The sequence below is a fragment of the Leptosomus discolor genome, chromosome 2 (genome assembly GCF_034619465.1).
Source record: "Leptosomus discolor isolate bLepDis1 chromosome 2, bLepDis1.hap2, whole genome shotgun sequence".
In the NCBI taxonomy this organism is placed as follows: domain Eukaryota; kingdom Metazoa; phylum Chordata; class Aves; order Leptosomiformes; family Leptosomidae; genus Leptosomus; species Leptosomus discolor.
In genome coordinates, this window is record NC_141392.1 from 65827044 (window position 1) to 65846326 (window position 19283).

Sequence of the window (19283 nt, forward strand, 5' to 3'; positions counted from 1 at the left end):
TGCAGACATCCAGGTCAGTGAAGAAGGAGGCAGGGAACGTGCTGGAGCAGAGATGGTGAGATGGCAAGCTGACCACCTGCAGCCCGTGCAGAATAATGGTGGAGGACCCCATGCCACAGCAGGCGACTGTGCCTGAAGAAGGCCGTGCCTCCAAGGAAGTCTGCACTTGAGAAGTCCATTGCTGGGATGACGTGACAGCACCCCATGGAAGGGACTCACGCTGGAGCAGTTAGTGAAGAGCTGCAGCCCCATGGGAGGGATACCACACTGGAGCAGAGGAAGACTGCAAGGAGTCCTCCCCCTGAGGAGGAAGGAGCAGCAGAAACAACTTGTGACAAAACAACTGCAATCCCCATTCCCCATCCCCCTACACCGCTGGTGGGGAGGAGGCACAGAAATTAGGAGCCGAGCTGATTAGCCGAGTGAAGGAGAGGGGCAGAATCACCTCCCTTGACCTGCTGGCCATGCTTCTCTCGATGCAGCCCAGCATAAGGTTGGCCCTCTGGGCTGCAAGCGCACACTGCCAGCTCGTATTCAGCTTTTCATACACCAGCAACCCCAAGTCCTTCTTGGCAGGGCTGCTCTCAATCCCTTCGGCGCCTGTATTGATCCTGGGCATTGCCCCAACTCAGGTGCGGGACTTTGCCCTTGGCCTTGTTGAACCTCATCAGGTTCACATGGGCCCATTTCTCAAGCTTGTCCAGGTCCCTTTGCATGGCATCCCGTCCCTCAGGTGTATGTAAATAGATAGATGTAAATGAATAGATGATAAATGTAAATAAATATGTGATACTAAATTGAAAGTACAGCTATTACAGCAGCAGACATTCCCACGGCTGCAAGCAATGAGAGAGCTGAAGAGAAACCCATAAACTCATAGCAGGTATATAGATTAGACACTGCATTTATTACAGCATTCATACAAAGACCCTTGATTTTGAGACATTCATCTTTAAGGTGAAATAATGTTGGTAGCCAGTATTCAAATCCCCAGACGCTCCACAGCTAACTTCTATGTCTAAATTTAGGACTATGTCCACTTACTTATTCACAAAAAAGTTGTTCCTAAGGAATATGCTCTCTTCTCTACTTATTAGACAGTGTGACCGCTGTTTATGAGCACACAATTCTCTGCCTAAGCTTTCAGGAAAGAGTTGCCGAGGAAGCACTTCACACATATAGTTTATCAAAAACATAAATAAATGGTGTAGAATATTAACAGTTCACAGCTCAAATATTTAGATTTTGTTTCTTCATATAGGCAGCCATTTGAAACCTAGTGCATTTGAAGGAACGAATATGTTTTGGGATACTTAAATTTCTCACTTTATTCTTCTAAGTACCTCTTGAAAGTATAATTTCCTTCATAGGTAGGCATTTTTCCCACATTGTTTCTCATGATTCATTTACTTTTACTGAAGACTTAAGGAAAAACTGTTTATTATTTAATCCTCTCTTTTTTCCTCAATTTCCAATATTTCCCTCATATTTTATGCAATCCTTGCACAATGCAGCATTAAATAGGAAGTTGGTGTATGTGAAATTGTTCTGACGACATAGAGCTGGAGGGTATCATAACTGGACTATCTTTTTCATAGGGCTGTTTTAAAAACTAAGTTTTGAGTCTTTCTAAAATCAATACCTGTCACTTTCTCTAAATTCCAATTTATAGATGCAAGAGCTTGTTCAAACATATACACATACATATATATATATTTAATGTTTGTTTCTCTTGTGATCACAAACAGAAGCTTAAAACCAGGTTTTGTCTACAACAAAAGATTTAAAAAACATAACAAAACCCCTACACATTATTATTATTTACAAGGCAGATGCATGACTCTCAAAGCCCTGGCGAAGATGGAAAGAGTCGACACGATATTTGAGATGTGAGACTGAGAATACTGTACGAAACGGCTCATTAGTCTTTTCCCATGCCTTGCTTCCTGAGTGTTTTCCATCAATGCCTTGCCTACATGTTCGCTTTTGTTAATGACAAATCCAAAGATAAAAAAGTAAGCAAAAAGGAACGGTGGCTGCTTTGTCCACAAACACATCTGTTTTAAACAAATGTATAAAATACAGTATTGAAGCAATGACTTTGCTGTGCAAAAGAACTGTCAGTTTATCATAGTAAAATAAAAAGTGCAGTCAACTGCTAGAAAAAAACAAATTTGCTTGATAAGTGCCAGAAGAACTTTAGAAATCTGCCAGTGAAGTTAGTGCATTCATGAAGTAAAACTTTAAGCACCAATTACTAAGTTACCCTGAATGATTATATGAATACGATGAAACTTCTAAAAATTCCACAGATGTGAGAATTGTTAGACTAGTATTGCTGAACAACAGCACCTACTTACAGCACAGATGACTTTGTATTTCAGGAGGGTTTTTTTCTTCACATACTCTGTTGGTTTTAAAGACATCTCAACCAAATGTCCACTTTGATGCTCGATGATATCATCCTGAATCTCCATTTTGCCGAGATCTGCCTCTTGGCTGCACGTATGATGTGTTGTTCCTCAGCCTCCCCAGCTGGGTTAGCTGCGACTAAGATGCAGTTCCTGCTTCAAGTGTGTATGTACTTTGTTCTTCGGTTTTTTATGCGATCCTAGCTTTTGCATCAGTGGTAAGTTTGCAGGAAGCCAGAGTAAGCAGGGAAACGACTCAGAAAGGTCAAAGGCTGAAAAGCCTCTGTGTACAGAGAACCTGTTTGTCATGTTGCATTTCAAGATAAGGACGGTGTTAGGTAAACTCTTCTTAATGGGAGATTAGGAGTTAAGCAATAAAATGCAAAAATGACACATATTCAAGTACTCAACTATTTGGTTAAAAGCTTGTCATCCAGAGTATTTGTTATCTTCAAAGAAAGTGTTAAGTATATTAAACAAAACCGATACGAAAGTAGCCAGTTTCTTAACTCCTGCTCTGCACCACACCTGTTTTCAGGTGCCTTTCCTTATTTAGCAATCAGAAGATTCCTCCAATTTAGTTTCAATCCATCTTTTTCACATACTTATTTCAGCTTGTTACATGTTTTTTTACTAGTGATAGCTGTACTCCCTAAAAACAAGTGGTAAACATCCAAATCAAATTCAATAAAAAGTACAAAGGTTTTGTTTAAGTACAATTTGAAATCTATTTGTTTCTCAATTTGGTGGTTAACGGAAGGGTTGTTTGTTATGAAAATGTACCTTCATAGCCTACTAGGGCTATGCAAGTGTAACTATTCAAATGTTGATTTGATTCTAACATAAGCTGTAATTTATAATAAATAAATGTGTAATATTTATAATTACAAAACCAAATCCCAAACACAGTACTATATGAGCCGCTATGAAGAAAATTAATTCCATTGCAGCCCAAACCAGTACAATCTCTACCCCTTATTCTGTACCATTTGTGTCATGCTCAGGTCCCACATTATCCAATACATCCCCATTAATCACCCCCTCCCCTGCCACCCACCCTTTGATATATAGACAGATATCATTCCCTTAGTCTATGGGCCACCCCGGTAAAATGTCCATAAAATGTCCATTGAGTTCACTTCTTCCATGACTGGGGTTCTGTTTGTTACGGTGGTTGCTCAGGACAGGAGAGGCAGTGTGTTGTGTGGAGTTTTTGGTTGCCGAATCCTCTTCAGGTTGGGTCACACTTGCAGAGCTGGATGAACTCCTCCCCTTGCCCATGTTCCTGTATGGACTTATCAACAGTCTGCAGTCCCTTTCCTTGGCTTGAGAGCTGCCCAGCGGAAAAGGACCTGGGGGGGGGGGGGGGGGGGGGGCTGGTTGACAGCTGGCTGAATACAAGCCGTCCATATGCCCAGGTGGCCAAGAAAGCCAACAGCATCCTGGCCTGTATCAGAAATAGTGTGGCCAGCAGGAGCAGGGAGGTGATCGTGCCCCTGTACTCAGCACTGGTGAGACCACACCTCAAACCCTGTGTGCAGTTTTGGGCCCCTCACTACAAGAAGGACATTGAGGTGCTGGAGCGTGTCCAGAGAAGGGCAACGAAGCTGGTGAAGGGTCTGGAGAACAGGTCTTATGAGGAGTGGCTGAGGGAACTGGGGCTGTTTAGTCTGGAGAAGAGAAGGCTGAGGGGAGACCTTATGGCTCTCTACAACTATCTGAAAGGAGGTTGTAGTGAGGTGTGGGTTGGTCTCTTCTTCCGTGTCATAAGCAATAGGACAAGAGGAAATTACCTCAAATTGTGTCAAGAGAGGTTTAGATCGGCCATCAGGAAAAATTTCTTCACCAAAAGGGTTGTCAAGCATTGGAACAGGCTGCCCAGGGAAGTGATGGAGTCACCATCCCTGGAGATATTTAAAAGACATGTAGATGTGGTGCTTAGGGACATGGTTTAGTAATGGACTTGGCAGTGTTAGGTTTACATTTGGGCTCGATGATCTTAAGAGTCTTTTCCAACCTAAATGATTCTATGGTTTTATGATTCAGTGGTGTACCTGCTCAGCTGTGGACCTATCCACAGCCACAGACGCTTTGGCGTCTGTGTATCTGCTTCAGCGTGGAGTTACTCACAGGTCACAGTCCCTTCCACTGGAGTTCAGACTGTCATTACAGCATGCCTACTAGAGCACTACAGGAACATCCCTGGCCATATGCCAGCTCAGGCACGTGGCCAGTGCTGTTATCAAAATGTTCCCAGGCACAGCAAAGGAAGATGATAACCACTACAGGAAATAGCAGCCACTAACTATGACTGGACTCTAATATACAGCAAAGCAAGCAAGTCCCGTGGCAAGCACAGGAGCCTGCCAACTAACAGCTAAACAGCTGTACCAGCTATAAATACGGTCTAGCACATTCCGATGAAATCTGTCATTATCTCAAACCCCTCTGGTGCCGCACTGAGTGCCAAAAAGCACTCCTGTGGGTCAAACCCAGTAGGCAGCTCAGCCCCACCCGGCCCCTTGCTCAATCGCCCACAGTTGGATGGGGGCATGAATTGGAAGGGTAAAAGTGAGAAAGCTTTTGAGAAGTGAGTTGAGATAAAGATAGTTTTATAGGGAAAGCAAAGTTGTGCACACAAGCAAACAAAAATCAGGAATTCATCACCACTTCCCATCGGCAGGTGGGTGTTCAGACACCTCCAGGAAAGCAGGGCTCCACCATGTGTAACGGTTACTTCCTAAAACAAACTACGTAACACCAAGCGTCCCCCCTTCCTCCTTTTTTCCCCCCAAGGTTTTATTGCTGAGCATGATGTCATATAGTGTGGGATATCTGATTCATCAGTTGGGGTCAGCTGTCCCAGCTGTGCCCCCTCCCAACCTCTCGTGCACCCCCAGCCTATTTGCAGAGAAGGCCTTGAGGCTGTGTAAGCACTGCTCAGCAATAGCTAACACAAGGGGAGGTTATCAACACTGTTTTCATCACAAACCGAAAACATAGCACCACACAAGCTAATATGAAGAAAATTAACTCCATCCCAGTCAAAACCAATGCATAAATTTACAGAAGTAGATGATTTGACCTTTGAGAGTGTGGAATCATCAATATAGATACCTGGGGTGAATTTCTGCTCCTATTGATACAAAAGAAAATAATTTAACAAATGGAACAGGATGTGGTCTCGTATACTTGATGTTGCTACTTTTACCTAATCATTGCTCTAATTTCAGAAACCCATGATGAATTTCTCACTGATAAAATAAGAATATTAAACTTCATGAACATTGACCAAGAACCCAGACTTTTCTGTTTAAAGATCAAGCGCTTCACCTGTTTAAAAATACTTCTTTACATCCCTAGCAAAGGACAATTCACGTAAAAGAAGTGATCCATATGATCAATACTTAAAAGTAAAGAAAACAACAGGCAAGAGGAAATAATTATCAATTATCCCTTCTCAGTTATTGAATCTTACATTTAAGTGACCACTCTGCATGAGTCCAACACTATACAAATGCAGGGCTAGGGTACAGATAAACCCATTCCCCTATAGTCAAGTTGCAGTCCTCAGTTCATCTGGCACTTCCAGAAACAGGAAGACAGTTTCAAAGAACACAGGCAGGACATCTCTGCTGTATACATGTTAACAAGCACCTTGGGGACATTTCTGAACAGCATTGTGTTGTAGCCACTTTCAATTTTAATTACAATTCCTGTAGTTTTAAGCTACTAATATAAAGCAGCTGGAAGTCCTCTAAGGCCATCAAGACCTAGACAGGCCTTAAATATCATAAATTAAGACACCTTTATACTCATTTGTCATCCATCTTCTAAAATGAATGGCACTCACTCAGGAAAAAAACCCACAAAGCGCAACCATTTTTCTCATAAATGTTTATCATCCTTAAATGAACGGTCATTTTGATGAACGTTTTTTGCCAGAGTAACATGACTTATACAGTCATTTTGAAACGTGCATTTCCTTTTCTGCCTCTAGATGAACAGGGTAATTTCTTCCTTAAGCAATTGCTGCTTTTCTTCCTTGCTCGGTGAGGCTTGTGGCTCTGTCTTACCTAATACACAGAGTCTGACAGGGCTTCATGCCTTGGCAGAGACACCTGGGTGCAATCCCTGCACATAAGACCTGTACTGTTCCTCCTCTTGAACATTTGGTTCCCTTAGGCAAAGCAGGGTGGCCATCACTTAGGCCTGACCTGCTCCACCCCAATGACCGGATTCTCTGCCAAAGGTAGGCTCATTGGTAGTTCAGCTTTGCTAAAATGAGATCCAGTTAGATGAGGGGTTAATGTAGGAGATAAATCACTGTTGAGACCGCTTAGGGGGTTCAAGGTTATCGCACAGTCCAGTTTTAAAACGCAAAATTTGGTATAGTATTTGGTACAAGTTGTGGACCAGGACTCTACTTAAGGTTAGAAGAAGTCTGTTTAATAAAGGTAAACAGTTAGGTTTGGGCTGGCATGGTAAGTACAGTTTAGAATGAATGTTGACTAATGACATAAAATCAAGATAAAGCTGTATTAGGCACAAGGTTGTGGACAGATTGTGGCTTGGTACATATTAAGGGTGGATCAAGATCTGGAGCCCAAGGGACAGTTAGGAATGGCTGTTAGCCCGTGAGTGTGGCAGAGCAGTAAGGCAGGTAAAAGTAAGAATAGCAAACTGGTCCTCAAAGTAAGGATAAGACACAACAATGAGTAAAACAACTTCTTTTGCGCTCCATTTCCAATGCTGTTATGGGTCACTATGGGAATGGATTAGGATCTTGGCATAGAATTAGAGTAGGCACCTATCCTGGGCTTTGCTGTTTGAATAAAGTATGAGCCCATCTGCCCAGGGGGGGCAAGTACTGACACTAGATGTTGACAGGACATCCAAGGGCATGTCAGATTGTACTGCAACACACTTCAAATAAGCATACTGTGAAGAGTATAATGGGCATTTCTTACAGAATAAATAGCTTTGTGGGCAACTGAGACTGAGAGCAACCCAATTATACGAGGAATACAAGCAAGTACAAACGGACCTTCAATGATATCCTCTCTGTTTCCAATGATCAATCATTACATGTATATGTAGGTCAATAGCATACAGGTAAGCATTATTTGTTTCCCAATCAGGTATTTCCCATTACTGACAAGAATGCACTGACTTCATACTGTCGGTTGGCTACAGCACCTACCTTTGCCAGCTGCGCAAGTGCTGGTGCCCCGTGTATCACAATTTCCTGAGGTACTTTTTCAATTTATTCGTAACATTTCTCGTTGCTCATGTTATGTGTTCTTCTAGGCCTGTTTACACAAAAGCTGTTGGCATTTACAGCAAATGATCCTCTATCCAATTCCAGGTGAGCTTTTCCCCTATGGGCACAACCTGGGTTTTTCCACTCGACACCGAGCCTGGATATGTTAATTTCTCGCTGCTCTGAGGCCTTCATCTACCAGCTAGAATTTGGGATGATCAGATTTGTTTTTCTGCTGCAGACATAAGTTTGTATCTATTTACCAGCACTAGCTGAATGTAGGGTCACAACAGCCGCACAGCTCAGAAAACAGGGTTGGTGTCAGAGCCTGTTTTAAACCTGTCTTGACTTGGCATTTTACATTTAATTTTAATCTGAAAACCACTGCACATATATAATGTATCCTCAGATGTTTTCAGATAAATGTTTTCAGTTTATTCTATCTTAATATGGGAATGAGTAACTCTAACTTTATAGCAGTTACAGCAAACTAGTCTCCTAATAACGCAAGGGATCCTTATTGTAAGAGCCAGAACATGTATTTTGTCAAATTACTCTAAGAACAGATTACTCAAAAAACAAAGAAGCCTAAGCAAATTATTTTCGTAAAAAACAAACAAACAAACAAACAAACAGCAACAACACCCCCCAAACAACTCCCAAATTTTAAATGGTTGTTGCTTTTCCCCCTTGGCCATCGATTCTCGCTGTCCCCCGCCCTAGGACGCGCTCCCGGCCCGTCAGCGGCGGGCAGAGGGGTACAGGCAGGGGCATGGTCCGGGCACGGGGCACGGCGAAGGGACCGGGACAGGGGCAGGGGCAGGGCCCACCGCCGCCGAGCCCCGCAGCGGGGAGGGAGCGGCGGGCGGCGCCGCCCGGAACGCTGCGGCCCGGGGAAGAGCCGGGCCGAGCCGTCGCTTCCCGGGGAGCGGGATCAGGAACGGAACTTCCGGCGGGGGAGGGGGCGCCGCGCCGCCGTTTGCGCCTGACGAGGGTTCCGTCGGGGGCCGCTGCGGGGCCCGGGCCGGCCCCATGGCGATCCCCATGGTGCCGATGGAGACGCAGTTACAGAGCATCTTCGAGGAGGTGGTGGTGAGTGCGTGCGTCCCCGGCGGGGGCGGGGGGAGCGCCGTGGGCAGCCCGGCCCGGGCGCGGGGCCCTGCGGCCCGCCGCCTCCCCCTGCGGAGAGGGGCGGGGACATCCCGAAACAAAAATAAAAAAACGGGGAGGAAGAGAAAGAAGTGTTTGGTTTTCCTGGCCCCACTTTGTGTGAAAGGCCGCTGTCCTTCCGGGCGGTGGTTCGTGCTGTTGGCTTCGGCGGGCCCGGGAGGCGAGTGGCGGGAGGTGGTTCCTCCGAGCTGGGGTCCTCCCTCTGCCGAGGTTTTATAAGGAAGCTGACGCGGAGCAGGACTGGGCGTAAAACAGGGGGAGGCAGATTGCTTACCCCAAACCGAATTGTAGCGTGCTGAGTTTAGTGTGGAATAAGCAGTTTGAAGAGATGTTTCGAAGGAGATCCTGAGAAGATGAATGTCTTGAGGAGACGTTTTTCTTCAGCCAACGTAATGACATGAGCAAATCGTGGAAATATCCCTGCACGCTGGTACCTGCAAAACGAAGCATAGTTTGATGGGTCATTAGAATAGAATAGACTGTTTCAGTTGGAAGGGTTCTACAACAATCACCTAGTGTAACTGCCTGACCGATCCAGGGCTAACCAAAAGCGAAAGCATGTTATTCAGGGCATTGTCCAAATGACAGGCTTGAGGCATCAACCACGCCTCTAGGAAGCCTGCTCCAGCGTTTGACCACCCTCTTGGTAAAGAAATGCTTCCTCATGTCCAGTTGGAGCCTCCCCTGGCCCAGCTTTGAACCACTCCCATGTGTCCTATGGCTGGATCCCAGGGAGAAGAGATCAGGAAGCTGTAGAGAGCAACGAGGTCGCCCCTCAGCCTCCTTTTTTCTCCAGACTAGACAAGCCCAGAGTCCTCTGTTGCTCCTCACAGGACATGTCTTCCAGTCCCTTCACCAGCTTTGTTGCCCTTCTCTGCACACATTCAAGTAGCTCCACACCCTTCTTAAATTGTGGGGCCCAGAATGGTGCACAGCAGTTGAGGCGAGGGTGCACAAACACTGGACACAGCAGGATAATCACCTCTTTTGATCAGCTGATTCCTGTGTGTTTGATGCATCCCAGGATGTGGTTTGCCCTCTGGGCTGCCAGGGCACACTGCTGACTCCTATTGAGCCTGCTGCTGACCAGCACTCCCAGACCCCTTTCTACAGGGCTGCTCTCCAGCCACTCCTTTCCCAGTAATGCCCAGCATTACTCCATCTCAGGTGCAGGATCTGGCATTTGGCCTCGTTAAATTTCATCCCGTTAATCACTGCTCAGTGCTCCAGTCTGTCTTTTTCCCTCTACAAGGCCTCTTGTCTCTCCGGGTTTGGTATCATCAGCAAACTTGCTAACGATTTATTCAACTCCTGCATCCAGATCGTTGATAAATGTATTGAACAGGGCTGGCCCTAGAATTGATCCCTGAGGAACACCACTGGTGACTGGTCGCCAGCCAGGTGCGGCCCCATTTACTATAACCCTTTGAGCTCTGCCCTTCAGCCAGTTCTTGTGAACCCTCTCATCTCACAGCTGGAGAACTTGTCCAGAAGGATGCTGTGAGGGATGGTATCAAAAGCCTTAGTAAAATCCAGGAAAAACTACATCCACCGCTTTCCCTTCGTTCACTGGATGGATGACCTTATCATAGAAGGGTATCAGATTAGTTAAACAGGACTTTCCCTTTGTGAACCAAAGTCCTTGGGTCATTAAGTCTTTGGTTTGTAGAGCACAAATGAATGAGCTTCTTGGTAGATGTGAGCACTTCATGGTTGGAAACATGACGGTGACAGTAGCTGATAAGGTCTTGAACAGGAGCCAGACTGGTGTTTCGGGCAGAAGAGGCTGGTCGAATTGTCTGAAATGGAAAGAATATGTAGGCTCTCAGAGAAAATGAAAATTCTCAGATTGAAAATGGTGTCCGTATGATGAATTTCAGTAGACGGAAGGTTGGGTTTTTCTTTCTGTTTTAAGTTTGCCTTGTAAAATGCCTGATGTACCTTTCTTTGATTGGTGTTAAGTTGCTCAAAGCATATTAATTGCCCATAACCAATAGATTTCTCATTTTGGCACTGTCATTCAGATTATTTTTTTACATGTTCAACATTGTCATTTGACTGTGTTGTCGCATTGTCTGTTTTTAAGCAATGTTATTTGCCTGAAATTGTTATGGAACAAAAAAAAGACCTTTAGAAAATTTCATTGCATTTTTGAAGCCATAACTGAGAAAGTAGCAAGGTGTTACTTTCACTGCTGCTATTACCGACTTGGTGGACAGCAGTGAAATCTACCGATGTTTCTATGCCGAACAGATGAGTATTGGTTTCTCTTTTGCTTCTTGACAAAGCTATGAGTAGCACTGACAGGCAGTTCTAGGCTGTGTGATTGGAAAGGATCACCAGAAAGATTATTTTGTTACATGCTCTTATTTCTACAATATAAAAGTGAAAATTCATATTATATTAAATTCTTATAAAATAATTTTAGAAAAGTTGTAGGATAGTATTTTCCAGAACCTCTTTGCTGATGCATTAGAATAGCGATGTAGAAGCCTTTGAGCAAAATGGAGTTTAAAAAAAAAAAAAGAAAAAGGGATATTTTAGAGGAGATAAATTGGGTACTCACATGTAATCTTTCACCTAGTACAAGACCATATAATCATTCAGTGAAATTTAAAAAACAATGAATCTAAACTGAGATGAGAAAGTGACTGTATATAATGGATTTGTGTAACTGAGTGTCATGGCCCATAAGTGGAACAAAAACTTAATGGGATTCAAAAATACCGGTTATTTCAAACTATGAAAAAAGAGCTGCAGTAACAAAACCGAACAATTTCTCCAACTTTGGTAAGTAAATTAATCTCTAGGTGTTTAGAAGAAAAACAAAGAGGCTTAATCTGGATCTATAAGGTGTGTTGTTTATATGAAAACAAAGCCATCTCAACTTTGAGTCTAGCACAGGAGAAGAAATACATCTTTCCCTGATACAGTCCCGTAACACTACGACTTACTCTTTTGTGTTTCATCCTGGTGGTGTGATACTCAAGAAAACCTTTTCACAAAAGCTCATTTGCGGTTTTTCTATTACAGAAAACAGAAGTAATCGAAGAAGCTTTTCCTGGGTGAGTGTAATGCTGGTGTATTTGTACAAGACTTTCTGTATCAATGTATTTTTCTACTTGTGCTCTTCCATTGGGTACTGCTAATAACTCATGTTCTTGTTTGCGTTAGTATGTTTATGGACACTCCTGAAGATGAGAGAACCAAACTGATCAGCTGCCTGGGCGCTTTTAGACAGTTCTGGAGCAGTCTTTCCCAGGTTAACATTTAATTTATTGGTTACATGTACTTTATAACTTCTTTAATATAGTGATACCTTGTCTAGTAAACAAACACTGAAGCTGTAAGGTCCGTGTCCGGTCATTCAGAATCCGGTTTCAGCTATGACACAGTGAAGAATATAGGAAGACTTTGCAAGAAGATTAGTTTTGACATTTACAGATTATATAGCTGTTCAGCAGAGGTTGGTGTGCTGCGCAAATAAAGATAAGCAAATGGAAGTATAACAGTAAAGAAATTAACAGAAAAGGTAGTTTGTTACAGGATTTCTGGTGAAAGTAAGTAAGGAGGGGAAAAAAAGAAAATAGATGTTTATGTTCAAAAATTACCTTCCGAAAGTTAGATGCCTCTAGGCACTCTTCTGTAATTGGAGAACGGGTCATCTTTTTTTTCACTGAATTTGATTATAACTGTGAAAAGCAAAGAATAATATAGAACAGTTCTATTTTATTCTTCTTTTGTGCTAACTTATATGTGAAAAACGAAGTTGACTGTGTAAATCAATGTTTCAGCTAGGAGGTGTTTCCAGTACTGGACAACTTCTGTTGGACAACTGGACTTCTTCAAAATAAGATCAAAAGACTTGTAGAAAAAACTATGTGTTGAACAACTGGACAACTTTGACCATTTATAATCTTGTTCTTGTCTTAGTTTCGTTTCTTCATGGTAGGATACTATTTAAATCGTACGGTTTGTTTCACTACCTATAAATTCATTCTTTCTCTCCTCTGCTGCTTTTTCAGGAATCCCATGAACAGTGTGTCCAGTGGATTGTAAGATTCATTCACAGCCAACATAGTCCTAAAAGAATTTCTTTTCTTTACGACTGTTTAGCAATGGCAGTAGAAACTGGACTTTTGCCACCCAGGTGAGCTATGTTGGAATGAATCGATAAATAGGATATGTGGAAGTTGTGATATTGCGGGGTATTTTACACTGAAGTCGTAAAGTTGTTGTTGGGGAACACGTGCTTATTACCTGTCATTCATTCTTGCATTGTATCCTTCTGCTAGGATGGTGTGTGAATCTCTGATAAACTCTGATGCGCTTGAATGGGAAAGGACACAGTTGTGGGCATTAACATTTAAATTGGTCCGGAAGATTATCGGAGGTGTAGACTACAAGGTATCTTCCACCCATTCCTTTCTGTGTGCTGAGACATGTTATTTTCTGGCTTTGGTTTTTAATTTTGTGTCAGAGACATCCAGTGTTTCAAAGTCTGCTTTGATTATGAAAGAAAAATAATTCAGTGAGACCACTTCTGATGGTTTTTGGTAGTTGAGCTTTACCTTAATAGGTAATTCAGTATGGAGAATGTAACTCTTCCTACTCTTCTCTGTTACACAGTCATCTTTCATCCCTTTTTCAATTACGAGCTAAATAACCCCAGTGCAGTTGCAGAAGTGGTACACATGGGAAAGTAATAATATCGGGCATTAAGGCTGAAGTTCTGTCATCTGCTCTGACCCCTGTTGCTACACAGGAAAAAGGGCCTGAAAACTGGGTCTTTGGCAGGGTACAATTCTAACAGAAGAAGTAGGACACCATGCATCTCTTGCAGAGAATCACCTCATCAGCATTGGTGAGCGTGTTAGAGCAAAAACCATGAAGGACAACATTGTGCTTTGGTCAGCCTCCGCAAGCTGTTGTAGGCTGGACGTCTCTGGTTGCACGTTAATTTCAACAGTTACTTTCTTGTCTGGGCTATCCTAAGATTGAGAAATTCCTTGAGGAGTTTAATGTCATCAGTGTTCACATTCTCACTAGCAGTCTGTCTTCTGACTAGTTAGCAACAAACAACTAATTTGTCTTTCAGAATGTTGTCTGACTGTATTGATTGCGTAACCTTTCTGACAAGAATAAAAACTATCTGGGAATGTTAATTTTGCTGTGCCTTCTTTTAGGGCGTGCGTGATCTCTTGAAAGTGATCCTAGAGAAAATCTTAACAATTCCAAACACTGTGAGCTCAGCTGTTGTACAGCAGCTTTTAGCAGCAAGAGAGGTAACTATCTGAACTTTGTATGTTATCACTAGAGTGGAAGATAGGCCTCATTCTTCTGTTATTAGTGAGTTTCTAATAGCTGGGATGGCTCCCTCTGAGAATTGGTACAGTTCAACAGCAAAGACTTACTCTTTGTGCTGTAATTCTATTCTGTAATTGCATTTTATACAGTAAACAAAGAGCTTTTGGGGGATATAGATGAGCACTAAAATCCCTAACAAGAAAGTCAGGCCTAATGTTTGACTTGCCTAAGGTATGAGATATAATATTGAGTTTAATTTCTTTATTTTTTTTTCCTAGTGAATAAAAATAGTAATTGTTTTTAATATTTTGTAGGCAAACATAGAGGCATAGTTTTACGTAGGCTTGAGCAGTCTGACTTACACTTGAACAATTAAAACCAGGTTTTGAACTAATGTAGTGCTATCAGAATACAACTTAAGAAAAAGTGTTTCAATCCTTTTATCTGTTTTCATGGGCTGCGTCAGACTGCAGATAGACTACACCTTTGTTTACCTTATCCAAAGTCTTTTTACACTGATTTTTTTTTTTTTTTTTTTTTTGCTTATAGGTGGTAGCCTACATTTTGGAAAGAAATGCATGTTTGTTACCTGCCTACTTTGCAGTTACAGAAATCAGAAAGCTGTATCCTGAGGGAAAACTTCCTCATTGGGTAATGATATGGTATCAAATCATGTAATCTGGAGTTTTGTTCCACAAAAAAACAAAACTACTTTTATTTTTTTGAAACAAACTTTTAAAATGAAGATCTTAAATCTTCTATTTAACAGTAAGCTCTGTGTTTAGGCATGTAAATTAAGATACAGGCTTGATGTGACTGCAGCAGCAGCTCCCTGTGTTCTTGCATGAAATGGATGACATAGTTTTGACCTATGGCCTGATGTTTGAAACTCTTGAAGCAGTGAGTGGGTTTTGTTGAATACATTTGGAAATGCAGGTCATGCTTACCAGTTCATGCTTTATAGCTTTGAGATAAGAAAAATCACTTTAAAAGGCTGACCCGTGTTTTCTTTTTGTTTAAATTCAGTTGTGCAAAAATATTTAAGGCTCTGGTGCGTTGAAAATTGTCATTGTTTTAAAAAGAATGTAATATTGATCTAGTTTTTAATTTTGTATTCTGTTAAAATAGTTGTTGAGAAAAGGATAAAATCCCGACTCCCTTGAATTAGTGACAAAACTGTTACTGACTTCTTTTAAGCCAAGATTTAATCCACAGTGTGCTAATCTATGCCCTTTATCTTTGTGGAATTGTTATTCAGAGGCAAACAGATTTGTTATGAACAGAAATTCTAAAGCTTGTCTTAAATCATCTGTTACTAAATGGTGTTTACTGAAATAATATAGTACGCATAGGAGAAACAGTTATTATATAAACTCTTACCTGAGTGCAAACTGAGAAGAGTGCTTCCTGCCCCTTCTTTATAAGGTCACTTTTCTTCTTTTGTGGTTTTAGATTCTGGATTATTTTTCAGACTCGTTGAAATGTGTAGGAAGCTGGTTATTTTAGTAGATTCCTGTATATTTTTATTAAAATGTATAAACTATTTTTAAGTCTTAAATATTCAATATCAGTGTCTGGAACTTAAACCCTTAGTTTATGTTTTTCTCCTCTTCTCACCCAGTTACTAGGTAATTTAGTATCGGATTTTGTGGATACCTTCAGACCCACAGCAAGAATAAATTCCATTTGTGGTAAGAGAATGACTTCATGAATGACTTCAAAATAAATTAAAGTATTTTGAACTGTTTTGTTTTGTATAACCCTTTGGGACATACATTCATCTAAGCAAAGTGATTCAGAGGTTATGTTTTATGTAGCATCTTTACTCTTGTCAGTTTGTTCTCAGGCTTGCTTCTCTTCAGTTTTTGCTTTGAAGGGGAAAATTCATATTGATGAGTTCAAAATAATTTTTTGCTACAAGCTGGTAGTAGAAGTGTACTACCTGTTACATGGCCGTATAGTTTCTAACTACAGTAGACATTAAGAAAATCATAGGTTTTCTGTGATCAAGGATTTTGAGTTAATACAGATCCACTGTTATGCTAGTCATGGAGTGTTTTCTGACTTCAGTTTCCATTGAAGCTTTGGTGGCTGCTCAGCCTTATCCCTGATGTTGCTGGTTTCCATGTGAACATTTCCTAGCTCACATGAGTGCTGGCTCTCCTTTTCTGTGAAAGGAAAACTCACTTTTGTTTATTGCTAGAAGTCTGAAGATTAAAATTTGGCTGTTTTAATTGTGATGCCTGTTGCATTTTTCTTCAAAAAGATAAAAATGTCTCTGCTTTGAGAATTAAGTAGGTTAATAACAGCTGCATTATTTCTTAGGTCTGAGCAAGATTTATTGTAACTAAGCTTCTTCAGTGCAGAGATTAAGAATGTAAATTCATCTGTAATGCTCCAAAGCATTTTGTTTCAGAAGCATGTAGTTATTCTTCTATTGAAAGTGTGGCATAGCTTTTATGCGTATGACTTGCAGGGTTCACACACAAATTTTTACAAGTCTTGTATGTGTAGATGACCTGTATAGATATGGTTGAAGGGAAGAAAGAAATATTTATTTTCTTCGTGTTTTATCTGATAGTAATATGGCCAGTCTGGAGAGTAGAAGTCATGGAATTTGAACTGACAGTGAGATTTAGGTCAGAGTTGAGGCACCTAAATTTAGATGCTGATATACAGGTACACTAGGGGCTCAGTTCAGATGCCTGTGTTTAAGCAACTGAAATAAATACCAGGTGTCTAATCTACACTAATAAGTCTAAATTTACCCTACCAAAAACTCTTGTCATATGATCGGCTGAATCCCATTGGCTTACACTGACTGAATTGACTAGATCTCCGTTGGCTGTAGCTGGAGTACAGATGTTTGTATTTGACTAGTTTACTGAACAGAATCCTGCCCACAGTTTGTGTTACAGGGTGGATGAAGGAAAATCAAAAGACTAGATTATATCCTTGGATTAGTAATACCAGTGTCATTGTAGAAAGTGTTGATGTACCAAAATGAAATCATTAGGTCAAGCAATGTCAATGGTATGGTCTTCTGGTAACCTAAAAGGGCACTTTTAGATTAGTATTTGCAAATACTTCTATTTTTGCGGTACCCCATTTGAAGAAATGGGGATTTTACTCATTAGATATGTTATTAGTTGAGACTTAGTTGAACAAATAAAATCAGCCTGAAGCAGTCCTATGGGAAAAAGCTTTAAACAGTGGAAATTTAAGGAGAGCATGAAAGTGGCTGAGGCCAGCTTTTGCATCAGAGCGATTAAACAATAGACCAGTTTCACTATTTTAGAATTTATGTTTCATTGCATGTAGGTCGCTGTAGTCTTCTTCCTGTGGTAAATAACTCAGGTGCCATGTGTAACTCATGGAAGCTGGATCCCACAACCCTCCGTTTTCCTTTGAAAGGTCTCTTGCCATATGATAAGGTATGCCTTATTAAGCTTCTTAAATGTGTTATATTCAATAAATGTGAAGCTTTTATATCATTAAGGGGGAAAATCATTTCAACTAGTAATACCTGATTGTTCTAGCTAGGCTAACACTGAGTTAGCTGTTAGCCTAGCTAGCTAAACTAGCTGTTTTCACCGAGTTATGTATTTCAATGATTTCAAGCTCTATGTGCAGGACCTTTGAAGTAGCGTGTGGTATAACTGCTGCCTGGGATGCTGAAGAACATGAGATGTTTGATGTGCTTCGTGGGTGTGTGCATGTGAGAGAGCAAGGGAGAGCAGAGAGTTGATTGGAAAATTAGTTTAGCAGTGGGGAGATGAAAGAGAATGGGAAGGTAATTTCTTCTTTTCTGTGCTCTTTGTTATTCCATAGGAAAGATAATTTTACTCTTAAATATAAGTTAGCTTATTTAAACTTAAAACTCTTGAGTGTGAAATACTGTTGTACTGAAAGAATTTAGAAACTGTAAAGGATCAAGATAAAAATCCACATTGTCCAGCATCCCATTCTCCATATCCTATGTGTCTAAGGAAGGATATGAAGGTAGTGCATCTAATGACATACAGTGTTCACACTCTACAGCCATTGTCATTCGAGACAGATCTGGTTACTGTATATGTAGTAAACCTTCCTCTTCCGAATATTTGTTCAGTCTTCTCTTGAGCCTGTGTAGGCTTTTAGCATCCTCAACATCCCTTTGACAGGGAGCTCCGCATTTCAACTTCGTGTTGCATGAGGAATCGGCTCCTTCTGTTTGTTTTTAACTTAGCTTCAGATAACGTTTTTCTTTAAAGTAATTCAGCTATCGGAAGATACAGTGAGCAGTTGTTCTGTATCTACTTTCTTCACGCTACTCATGGTTTTTGTGCATCTTGGGTCATGTGCTTCCTCAGTTGTCTTACTTGGCTTCCTTTGAGTTCCTGATGGTCTTCCAGTATTTCAAGGCTGTTTCAAAAAAGTGTGCCATCATTTTATTGGATGAAGAATGTTCTTCTACTTGGTCCATACAAAATCTGTCACCTCTTAAGAGCTGTGATTATTTCCTCCTTTCTTTTCAGTATCAGAGAGAAAAAAGATTTGCCAGATAATACGTATCTGCATAAATTAAACATTCATTCTTACATTGTGTAACTCAGTTAAACATAAACTCAGTATTAAACATAATCTTGAGGCAATATGTGTTTGTATGTGATTGCTTTTGTTTTTTTTCAAGGATCTGTTTGAACCACAGACTGCTTTGTTGAGATATGTGCTGGAACAACCGTATTCAAGGGATATGGTCTGCAATATGCTAGGTCTGAATAAGCAGGTACTGTACTATGCTGTAACATGTAATTTAATTCTGCATAGAATCTGCACTATTCTTTTTCTCTTTTCTTTGCTATAGCTAACTAAGCAAAACAGTTTAGGTCCAGAGAGTGAAATTTTTATTTTGTTTTGTTTTGGTTTTTTATGAGATCATATTAGGTTAATTGGACACTGTTGTTCCTATCATTTGTATATTGCTTTACGAATGTTAAATTGAAAAGTAGAGATTTAAAATACGATTTTTTTTTTGCATTGCTTTTTTTTCCTATAAGGCCAGCCTCAAGTACACCTTTGACAGACAGTAGGAGCTAGCTCAAACAGTAAATATGGTTATGGTTCATTAGTTTTTAAAGCATTGTTGTATC

At 41.0% G+C, this 19283-nt stretch overlaps 2 protein-coding genes across 10 annotated transcripts in view; one reads left to right on the forward strand and one right to left on the reverse strand.

Annotated features, from left to right (window-relative positions):
• Positions 1–2567, reverse strand: part of ENPP3 (ectonucleotide pyrophosphatase/phosphodiesterase 3) — a 44439-nt gene extending 41872 nt beyond the window's left edge. For all 3 annotated transcript variants that reach the window (XM_086482415.1, XM_086482416.1, XM_086482417.1), the window contains exon 1: positions 2361–2567. In XM_086482415.1, the coding sequence (XP_086338541.1) occupies positions 2361–2477 (117 nt within the window). In that variant the 5' untranslated portion in view covers positions 2478–2567. The remainder of the gene's footprint in view (positions 1–2360) is intronic.
• A 6137-nt stretch (positions 2568–8704) lies between these two features.
• Positions 8705–19283, forward strand: part of MED23 (mediator complex subunit 23) — a 38440-nt gene continuing 27861 nt past the window's right edge. For 6 of the 7 annotated variants that reach the window (XM_086482418.1, XM_086482421.1, XM_086482419.1 and 3 more), the window contains exons 1-10: positions 8705–8766; positions 11878–11909; positions 12019–12106; positions 12870–12994; positions 13140–13251; positions 14031–14129; positions 14701–14802; positions 15773–15842; positions 17473–17585; positions 18824–18919. In XM_086482418.1, coding sequence (XP_086338544.1) covers positions 8707–8766; positions 11878–11909; positions 12019–12106; positions 12870–12994; positions 13140–13251; positions 14031–14129; positions 14701–14802; positions 15773–15842; positions 17473–17585; positions 18824–18919 — 897 coding nt within the window. In that variant the 5' untranslated portion in view covers positions 8705–8706. The remainder of the gene's footprint in view (positions 8767–11877; positions 11910–12018; positions 12107–12869; positions 12995–13139; positions 13252–14030; positions 14130–14700; positions 14803–15772; positions 15843–17472; positions 17586–18823; positions 18920–19283) is intronic. The other variant, XM_086482423.1, reaches the window with a different exon arrangement.